This window comes from Acanthaster planci, linkage group LG13 (genome assembly GCF_054643075.1).
Source record: "Acanthaster planci isolate LZ-2023a linkage group LG13, COTS_SCS, whole genome shotgun sequence".
Classification (NCBI taxonomy): domain Eukaryota; kingdom Metazoa; phylum Echinodermata; class Asteroidea; order Valvatida; family Acanthasteridae; genus Acanthaster; species Acanthaster planci.
The window spans coordinates 12326867-12338573 of NC_141789.1; the positions used below are offsets into that span (position 1 = coordinate 12326867).

The following is an 11707-nucleotide window of genomic DNA, read 5'->3' on the forward strand; positions in this document are numbered from 1 at the left end:
ACAATGCACAAACATATTCCGGTGCTTCAGGAAAACTTCACCATTTTAATCTCATTCTTTTGTTTCTTCCGATAGGTTTATTCTGGATGTCCCTTGTCATATCTCTCGTAGGCATCATTGGTTCCTTCGTGAGTTTTTCTTTTATTTACGCAAAGCCTCGATCGTGTTTTCCGAACTGGTGGGACAACCTCAACGGCGTGTAAATGTACTATCTTAGCATATCAGAAACGTTACTTTGGGATGTTCTGGCGTTGAGCCGCAGGCTTTTGTACCAAATAAGACTACGAGTAGCATAGCGGCACATATCGTGCGTTATTAGCTCCGAGAAGGTCAGGTATATTCGCGCGAAGTAACGCGGGGGAGTGGACAATGACAAGCCCTCTGGCTAGACGGTGGTATTTAGACGATGACCTCGTGCTTATTCATCGGGTCTCACGGTGATTCGAACAAAATACAGGAGACTAAATCACAATTCACTGAGTTCAAGTGTCGTCCTCTTTTGTGTTGGCGCGTCTCTTGTAAGTCTCCGAACTTGGATTTGGAAAAATTTATTTCTTCCTCGTTTAAAATAATTCCCCGAAGTGACGTCTTTGACTATGTTGCATGTTGCTGTGACAACTTGAATATTGCCTACCGGTGTTTTGGTGTGCGCGGCAGGGCCCAGTTGATGGGAGAACAGTTCATCGCCTTGAAATAACTCAAAATGTGGCACGGCTGCCTACACAAGCATCCAAATATCACACTCAGGACTGTACTGCCGAACACACTAATTGACTCGTTACATTCGTATGCATGCCTGCATAATTTTCAACATGTCACCATACGTAGAACATGTTGGTTGTAATATGTTGGTTATGTCATTTATCCGATGTAACTGGACATCTCAAAGAGTCAAGTATTTTATTCTCCTGTGTGATCACTATATGTCGCTGACTTTTGACTCGAAGATATCTTTTGTCAGTCACGAAGTATGACCCGACAAGTTCTTTCTCAGAGGTCTCGCCACACGCGAAACGTGGTAAGCGACGCGACCGTATAACTCGTACCTTTCATGACCGTTTCGTTTATGAATCGGCGAAGTGCAGTTCCGACCAAAGGAACCTTCGTTGCTTAGAAAATTGCGCCCTCTCTTGGTCCAGCTCGGGGTTAATACTTAGTAGCAACTGTTTCACATGATTTTGTGCCTGTCCTTGTCTGGTTTCACCGATTTAAGTTGACGTGTCTGCGTTGCACACGGGTTAAGGTACCTTTCCATATGTGAACGTCACACTTGCGCCAAGCGTTGCGTACCCGTCAAAATCGCTCCCGGGGCAAATTTGACGGCCGAACGCAGTGCATACGTGTGTTATGTTAAGCCAGGCTTCCATATCAACGTGAGAAACGCAGAGAGAAATGCAATGAAGACGCAAACTGCAACACAGACAAATGGAAACTATCAAACTAAAGTGTCGTCACAAACGCAAACCAGCCCCAAACGGATCGGCAAAATGGAGCCTGGTTCAACTTCGCTCCGACTGTCTGCGTCAAGTCGCTGAGTCGGCCTATACAAACACGCACGCTGGCATGACGGGCGTACAATGATCTTTCTCTCGCTCAGTATCACTCATTTTATCCATTTTCTCCTTATTAGCATATGCAGCCGCAATCGTCAACAAAATAGCTGACAATTAACAAATTACATCAAACTAGAGTGTCAGTTTGGCTTCACGAGGCAACATTGTCATCTAAAAAAGTAATTTTGTTTAATTTTTGGTGGAAGGACGTCGCATAGCCTCTCTTCCGAGACTGTCTGCGTCATGACGTTTTAGCGTCCCGTCTGCGTTACAAACGACCATTATGGAAAACAGGCTTTTGTGGAGTCGATTTCTGTGTCCATGAAAGTAAAACGCATGAAAACAACGTGTACGCAACGCACCCAAAAAAACGTACACATGGAAAGGCGCCTTTAGGCACAAGAGCTTTCTCTTCACACCCCCCCTGGCAGTACATTTCAACACTGTAACCGGCCCGTGGATGATTTTTATCGACCCTACGCGTGTCACAATATAATGCCTGCGATTGAAAATCAAAATGTCAAGAAGGCTCTTCTGCCACGCGACCAAACATTTCCTCAAATTTATTTCCGGTTGTCGACCCACCTAGGTATACACAATCGCCCGCCTTACCGGTAAGCGCTCGGCTCAAGACGACGTGGAATACAAAGACACGGCCACGGCGGCTGGTCTTCACTTCCAGAACAGCTGAACAAAATTTAATTTCAAAATCAAATTAAGACACGGTTTTTTTCCCATCCGATTTCCAGAATGAGTGGCAGGCCGCATTCTTTCAGTCTGACATCCCGACGGAGCGCGACAAACTAAACACCCCTATCTGTGCATGATTGTTTTAAATGGAGACGACTTCCAGCATCATTATGCAGCACACATCAGCGTATCTTTGGCGCGTTATACCAAAACCTCAGCGATGTGATCACTCGGCAGAGACACTCCTTTGCTGCTCGTTCTAGCGCTGACTATCGATTCACAAAAATGTACAGTCTTGAATTTTTGTATTCTGAATATTTTACACTCATTCTGACTCAAAACTTGGGATGTTTGGCTGTGACAATTTTCTTTTCTCATATAAATACGAGAATATAGATGTGATTTTTTTTTCAAAAATACCCCATACACATTCGTGCTGCCAATTATCATACTCTGGCTAAAGGTACAGGCAAATATGATTCAGATTGCTTTATTAATGTGCAGTGTCTTTTCGGGTTTGCAACCTAGCTTTAACTAGAGCATTTTTAGTAGACAAATCGATTTGTGACATTTCTACTGCTATTCCGAATGCAGCTTTGGAAACGAGGATTAAGATTCTTAATATATCTACTGTGTTATATCAATTCAAACTGAATACGTTAATAAGAAGGCAAAAAAAACACCCCCGGGGATGCAATCATCTAGGTTCCGCTCCAAGTCAAGCGGGAGCCAAAGTCTTACACTGATCTGACGTTTAGTTCTCATTCTAAGATCGCCGCCATCCAAATCAGCGAAGACTCAATAAGCATGGTAATGATATAGATATATACGAGTTCAAGTGCTTTTTTATTTATTACATAATTAAGTTCGCTTTTACATCAAATCAGGATGATACAGCATTGCCACAGGTCTCAGGCGTACTGATGTATGCTTGCAACATTCTGTTTACACGCACGATAAAGTCACTTGACTCTCTGGCCACACAACAAGCCAGAGACTGCAGCTTCATTTGTACCGTGGCACTGACTAAACTTGCTGCCTGTTATTTTTCCAACATGGTCCACGTGCATACCGCATACTCGGGACAGGAATGAGGGCATCCGGTGTACTGTAATTCAATGTCCCAGAGATAAATTGCCCCTAATGGGCGAGGATCTGCGGCCTTTCAGCGCAGAGCTAGGAATATTTATAACACCCGTGTATCCACGACAACTCCCCCCCCCTATTACTGCGCACGGTCGTCGGCAACGTAGCATAGCTGGGTCGTCATTCGGACTCGGCGATCATTAAAAGCCTCAAACAGCCGAGAAGGGGGATCGACGCATATAATGACGTCAGGTAAAAATGATCGATTATGCGGCTTGGTATGCCTCTTCCACGATTCATGGCGACTCTAAGCCAAATTTGTCAGCCTGGCTGCATTAATAATAACATACACATATAGCCTATGTGTAACATCAACTCATATACAGCCGTGCACAACAGGAACAATTTCTATTTAGGAAAAGTATAGTGTCTTGCATTTGTTGTTCCATATACGAAACTGCACTAACACAATTTGAGGATGGGGAAACGCACATCACGTGATTCAGTTCAATCATTACAGTTGGCTCTTTTACGAGGCAGTATTAAACACATTAAGACTGAGAAAATGCGCATAGTAGGAGATTATCATTAAAAACACACACCATGAGCTCTGCTTCGTCCAATAAAACTTGTATTTTGAACCTGAAAAAAAAACCGTCAAGTGGTGGTCGTACTGACTGCTTTTCATTCACACCTGGCGTGATATGTCGTCTTGGGCTTCGGGAACGTGGTATTCATGCGAGATTGCACCCCACTGGCAAACTTGTCCCAATGCAATACTTGCAGAACGGTACCCCTGCGCTGTCACGCACCAACGCTGTCGTGAGACACGAACTCCCACGCCTATTTCCTACACAATCACAGCTCCATCTGTATCTCCCCCTACACTGCACAAAAACAACTCCCGAGGAGACAACCAAACAGTAATTTTCTTTTTTTTTTTTTGGTTTACATTTACCAAAATTAAGCCTCATATTATCTCAGACAGACAGTAACGTTACAAAGGAAGTTGACAAGTTCTTACCCCCGAAAAACACTGCCCCTGAAAATCTGGTCTAGATTCGCCCTTCTTGGCCCTGAGCCTCCTACTGTATATATAAGAATCACCGCCCTTGTTGGCACGTACTAAAGCCTCCTCGTATTAAGAGGGGATCAATGCCTACAAATGTGTGCAATGTCTAGTTTCCCAGGTAAAGATGTAATCCTTAGTTCTGCCTGCCCTGGACATCAGTTTTGTGGATTCTGTCTTTAAACATTTGAAGGCCCCTCGTTGCGAGCAAGAATTCAACTCTCCAAGCGCTGCCGTGTAGGCCAACCGCGCAAACACCTTTTGGAGGTGTACGCATCTCGGGTTGCTGCAATAATGTCACTTCCCTGGCTCTATTTGAAAAGCTGCAGACTGCAAATACAGGCCTGCGTACCCTGTGAGAAGGCAGCCGAGGGGTTTGGATGGCGCGGCCAAGTTTTGGCACCACCCGCTGCCTGACACAACACGAGCGGCTGTAGGCTTTTAAGCTTTCGAGGCAGCAAGTGCGCCGTGTATTTGAGTAGTCCAGACATTCTTTACTGCTATAAGAATGTGAATTGGCAACCGTCCAAAAGTCACAAATTCCGTTTGATTAAGGCAAAGTACCTATGAAAGGTAATGTGACACCAACACACTTGCGGAGCGAAACGCCCAAACAAATAAGCAACCCTTTATTCAAAAGCTACTCGAAAGAACGCGAAGACAATTAGAAAAAAAAATGGTGGGGCAGTGCAGTGCAGAAAGCAACTGACGTCATTACGAAATGACGCCATGCAGGATTATCACTTCACGTACCCTGGTGACAAAACCCCACATTATTTTCTGAAACTTTATCAGGCCAAGATCTTCAGAGACACATTTGCGCGACAAAATGCACCCAACTGATTAGCTGCTAGTTTTTTTCCAAGTTTGCCGACTAGTCTGTGCACCAAATACTACACGGCAATTCAAAATTCCACGCCAATCGAAACGGTTCCTTTAATAACAAAATGTGGCAAGCAGAGGCCATTACAATTTCCCTTGATCACCAGAAACATCGTCCCGGCCCACGGTTCACATATGTTACCATTAACGGGTAGAAATGTATAGCAGTGAGACTTCATTTGTTACGCATTACCTCTATTAGCCTACACATTATGTAGCCTCGATCCAACTGGGAGGAACGGACAGCACATTTGGGTAAACAGGGATTAGTTAAAATAAGCAAATAGCAAATAAAATGTTACCAAATTCTCGCTTACCGAAAATGCGTGGCCACACGTGACCATGGTAGATCTGTACTGTAACGTCACACAACAGGTTCCCCTCCACGTTTTCGTCTCGGCAGTCAAATGATCTTCCTGTACGTTGTACGTTCCAATTCCGACGGCCGAGAGCTTCCCCATGAATCCCAAATAGGCCTTCAAAAGCCTTGTACATTCGTCCATCACCAGGTATAAATTACAGACACCATGGAGAACACACTGAATCTCGTTTTCTAAAAGGAAAGGTGTTGTGCGAGTTGGGTTCGCACGCCATGTTGATTTACGTCCCGCCAAGTTTCAAACACGGGATAATCAACAGAGGGCGCTAGACACACGTCAGCAATGCACTACCGTTTTCCAATACTCAACTTCGTCTCCGTCTCGCCATCAGGCTTCGTTCTTAAAACCAATCCCCGATTGTGTGCCTTAGGCGTTTAAATTACATTGGATTACTGTAATTTTTGGGTTTCTTGCATATCATTTGATGTTCTGTGGCACTATTAGACCGATTACTGCGATAACAGCTTCGAAGTCAGCTAGTAAAAAAACAAAACAAAACAGTTGAAGCCTGAGACGGAGCTGAAGTTGAGTATTGAAACACGGCCCTGGATAACGCGCGTCGTGTCGTAATGTATAGAGGGATTTCACATTGGCGCCGTCTGCGCAGGTTCTCTGTGTTGAACTTGGTTGCGCGCGCCCGCGGAAGCTAAACAGTACATGGAGTATCCGGTTCGTAAGTGAGACGCCACTTCAGTTTTAACCACGCCCACTGCACAAGATACACGACCATCGAAGGTATGCTAGTTCGCAGTCAATTGTCGTTATTTTGTCTTTTGATTTTACGTGTCGAGTCATCCTGAAAGACTCTTTCACAAAAATTTGCATCCTGAAAAGTCTGAATTTAACATACCGTTACGTATTTTGTGTCTTGACTCCTTACTTTCAATCGTCTGATCGTATTAAGAATTGAAGCCGACACATAGCCTACAGCCTCGTTTTCAAACGCGGAAGTGCGCAGATCGATGCTAAAAGCGTCGCATTGGGATCCCTCTATACGCCATTGCACACGGATAGTAGTTGGTACAATAGCTGCACGCTGTACTGTGTACATAATGACAGCCATTCTGCCTCCAAAAAGTTAAGGTGGTGCTACTCTCTCTACACAAAGCTCTGAGAATTCCATACTAACACGTACTACTAGAACCAAATCTGAACAATCGCTCTCGGCTTTCCAAACATATAGATTTGTTAGCTTGAGGAATAAAGTGGGCGATCTAATCATGGGAACGGTATGACCTACCCACCATGATTTACTATGTTTACGCTTCCTTTGCCGAATTTTATGGAAAATCACGGTCACCACGCTGGTACTTCCTAACTTTGAAACTACGGACTAGACGGTTAAGAGTCCATCGATTTTAGATTGGAAAAAGTTAGATCAGGAACCACTCCGTGTGGGACCTCGAGCGAACTCTCAATCTATATGGAGTGAAGAAATTTCACTCGAATTCGTCTTGTTTCTAGTTCTAGTCGAAAGGAGTGATTTTCATTCAAAGTAGAGTGATTTTTCACTCTTTCAAATCTAGAGAGCATGCAGCGACCCTGGATACAGGGCAGAGCTCCGAAAACTTGAAGACTTAGGAACGTACTGCGAGAACGTATAGCAGGAAAACATTTGCCTTTTCCACGGCAAAAATATGTATCCAATTTCTCCTCATGTCATCCCACTTCGATCAGTAGGACCATTTTAATGCTCTCACCAAAGCCTATGAATTTGCACTGAGAACATCAGTCACGTCTACCTCCGATCCATAACACTAAGAACGCGGATGGATCGTATAAACGACTAACTTTGCAGCTCCGGGTTTGTTTGCACCGGGCACTCAATCTGTGTCCCTCTCATGCACTCTTCCCTGATGACCAAGAGCAATTTGCTCTGGCAACCAGGCAAAGCCGCACTCTGAAAGCCCCCCACTACATACGCCGAACAATCATCGACGACGCGGTGGGTCCCCACTCCACTTTCTACTAAGCGTGAGAGAGCTAGGCACACGGACAGCTCACGTAAGTGGCACATGCGCGTGAAGGCAAAGTAAAGCGCCTTGATGCAGTCTCCTAGTTACTCTATATCTCCGTGGAGAGAGCAGAACCAGGGAGCGAAGTCTGTCTTGGAATTGATCGATTTTTGCCAACAGATATAGGCCTGTTTGTTTCGAAAGGATCCAGGCCTCGATCAGTATTCTGTTGTAACAGTTGGCCCACTGAAACCAGAACCCGCATATTGAACTCATGGACGAAACCAACGTTGGGACCACTGATCGTGATCCGGATTCTTGTGAAACAAACAGGCCCCTTGATCTGTGTGCGGCTGGATGCTGTTTTAATTGACCAATCACACAGCAGCAATCTTTACTCCAACCATACACAGTGTTCACTGGCTTTTCTCTTCTCCGTTTCACCGCACGCGCTCGGCCGGGAACCACGTTGGTGAGGCTGCTCCACACCACAAGAATAACGTTCAGTCAGCAATAAAGGCGTGCTTGATGTTTCGTTTTCTATGCATAAAATCACTACAGAGACACTGAGCTGAAGGACTACACTCCACCTTACATAATTAAAAAAAAATGCAGATTTCCTTCAGCCCGTACGTAATTTGCTTATATGAATGCAACACACGTCACGACTGGCTTCAGTAAATGCTTGCATTCAGATGGTATGGAAATGAACGAGTGTAATTCAAAGTTCCAGGGGACAAAGTAATGAGCGTTATATTTGCAGCGGCAGGATGGGCTGAAGTAGAACTATCAATGACGTCATAAACTCGGCGAACAATCCAAAGTGATGTAGCGAAGCTGTAAAGAGGTAGCATATAGCATGATGGGAGCAGCATCTGGAAGAATGATTCCAAACCCTTAAACTGAGGAACAATGTACATGTAATCGAGTATTTGGGAAAAAATGCAGACTTTTTGTAAAAAAACGTATGAAATCGAGCCGATGATGAACATTATGCTCAGATACAAACATCATCATTAAACTACCGAACCAATTTGAAGCTTGTACCGAAATATTCAAACCCCCAAACCTCTCCTAAATCACGCGTCCTAATTATCAATTATAACACAAAATCACCAGCTAGCAACACGTTTAGCAGACAGCAATTTGATGGAAACTATACGACAGATACAAGCCCGACTGCAGTCCTCGGTTATGTAGGGAATCTAGTCTGGTACCCTATTGAAGAGAAAACAACGTTAAGGGAAGCCTTTTATTCTGAGGCAAAACGTTCCAGACGCCCATGGAATCCCCAGCGACCAGCAAAACGGGCAGTTTGGTAGGCCAGTAAAACCGGCAAACGGCGCAAGAGCAGTCATAATTGAGTACCTCGCCCGCAGGTATCTTGACTGGCCGGGAACCAGTCACAGTGTAATGGTATTCGCTATTATCTTTGCTTTCTTACTGTGCACGGCCAAAAAATATACTTGTTATGGGGATATGGGGACGAGAAATGTTATGAGGTGATTTTTAGTTCCAACAACTCGGTCCCGACTTTCCAGGCGACAGTATCTCATTGTCCCTTTCACGCAGGAAAGGCCTGAAGTCACCCACGTCAAGAAGCATACAGCTTTTGTACGAAGGGCATTGCTAAGTACTTCGGTTGCTATGGTAGAATAGTATCCGATACCCATAGCAACCGAAGCACTTAGCACTTGATGGGGGTAACGTGAACTCTACGCAGGGTAGGTCATCGTGTTCATCGCGGTGTCAAATTTGTCCAGATTTGATGAATGACACTGTAAACAAGCTCTAAGGGCCACCGTGCGGTCGGTCCAATCTAAAGTGGGACAATGACATTGGTACCAAGCACTGTAAACACGCTACCCAACTCGGTAAACTAGCCAACTGAAACCTAATTATGGTTATGTACTTTGTATTCAAATAACCGAGTTTTTAAAGATTTAAGGGGAAATAAACTGGTTACTGTTTTACGATTAAGACAGAACAAAAAAAAAAACCACAAAGCCTGTCAATAAATATGCAGGCAGAGTAAATTCTAAAAGAATCGATATTTCTTTACGGTGTAGGCCTATATTCCGCATGGATACACTTGAGCAGTGCACCTTTTCGTGAATTATTGAAACCGGGGATCGATTTGTTCATTTATGGTCCGGAAAGAAATGGAGAAACCAGACATGACAAACCAGATCTCAACATTGGATGATTGACCGTTTCTTGTGTACGCACGATCGAATGCGGACGTTGGAACCAAAATGGCTTCTAATCGGAAGTTGTCGCAACCCTACCGGTACATAATAAAGCCCCGGGCACACCACAGAACCTATCCTTAACGTACCACTTCCCGTGAAAACAAGCACATAGAAGAACACGCGCATGCTTGTCAGGTTTTCATGAATTTTCTTCAGGCCTAACGACCTATCGTCGATTCCTCCTAATACGAGACAAAAAATACCCCTGCTCCCATACCAACGCGGCCCTAAAGTCCAACCTCTTTGGACGCAGGCTGTCAAATAAATCGCCCTAATTACAAGCTATAAGCCACGCCCTACAGGCTACCACAAACTATCCCTATTTCAAGAAAAAACGTAAGCAGTTAATTTTAAGTAATTAAAAATAGGCACCTTCTGCCTTCATCTCGCATAATTAAAAACCAACTGTGCTATACGCAATACTAGTGTTCCAAAGAAAGGGAGTTTTCTCAATCTGTGCAGGGCTAGGGATAAAATACAAATGCGATACGTTTTGTCCATTAAATTTATACTATTTACATTCTCAGATAGAGACGGACTCAAAACAATTTTACCATTACTGATTCCATAATATCGCAGATGATTGTTTAAAAAAGAGCCAAGAAACTTTAACCACGATCACATTATTGTCCATCATCCTGTTATAACAAATTATCACAGAAAGCAACAATAACTAATGAAATATGTACTTGTATAGTTAGGCCAACTGGACAAAACGATGCAATATGACAGTACAGGTATTTCTACAACAAAGGAGGCACAGAACGTACCAATAATTAGCGCGTGACGTGATCCCTTTTACAGTTTTTTTTCTGAAGAATGCTCACTTCTATTATGTCTATGCGTAGCTGGGCATCGGTGAAGGCAGCATGGATATTTTGCCTGCAATCTAGTCTTGATACAAGCTTGCTATCTGTATCCTAGCCTGCGTTTTAAAGTTTGGTCCCTTCCGCCGGCGAATCTTCTGTTCAACCCCCTTCTGGGATTTTTACAATAAGACAGGCCAAAATCAGGAGGCATCATAGAACTATTTCTATAAATCCCAAATTTGGGACTGATAGTTTCCAGTTTAGGGTATTTCTTTCACAAAAAGCCCCAAATTGCGGACCTATTTTGGATAGAGGCGGGAGGCTACATTCAGAAATGAGCGCTTAGTTTTACTGATATTTTGGGGTTATCTTCGTTCAAAGGCATATAAAAAAAAAATTCGTGGCTAAGCCCCATGAAATCGAAACGAAAAATACTCAGTATGAGTCAGTAGTACCCGTCTCGTTTCACTGACGGCAGTGCCTTACTAGCACCGGATTTGAACACTAGATTCAGTCGTTATTCAACAATTTTTGCAAAGGATGTGACCCATTACCAACGCTCCAATTAGATGTGGCGGTGGGTACGTGCAAACATCGTCGCATCACTGCTCTGTCGCAGACTCTTGTCCAGCGGCAGCTCGATTTTGCCTATTGGCGACTGTCGGCAGACCTAATTATACCAGCCAAGATATGGGACGGAGGGGTACCCCCCCTACATGTCAAATCCCTATACACACTCTAGACTACCGTTACTTAACACATCCCCCCTAGAAGTCTGTAAAGAATTCCTGCGATTCCGATCAAACAATAAGCAACACAAAGGCGGGGGGGTTCTCTCTCCGTCCCATATTTTGCTTCAAATGGACCTCATAGAAATTGCGTTTCAGCTTCATGTACATGACAACAGCGCAAGACGGCAGCATTTCAAAAGAGCGTCCGCACCGATAACCGCAGTCCGACTAAGATCTTTCTGCTCACCTGCTGTCGTTAATCGCAAATGAACATGCTTGCACTGTCAGCTGTATGGCACA

General features: G+C 44.1%; 1 protein-coding gene across 1 annotated transcript in view; it reads right to left on the reverse strand.

Moving 5' to 3' along the window:
* Window positions 1–5879, reverse strand: part of LOC110983420 (uncharacterized) — a 93794-nt gene extending 87915 nt beyond the window's left edge. The window contains exon 1 of the mRNA XM_087144759.1: window positions 5598–5879. Coding sequence (XP_087000885.1) covers window positions 5598–5783 — 186 coding nt within the window. The 5' untranslated portion in view covers window positions 5784–5879. The remainder of the gene's footprint in view (window positions 1–5597) is intronic.
* Between the last annotated feature and the right edge of the window lie 5828 nt (window positions 5880–11707).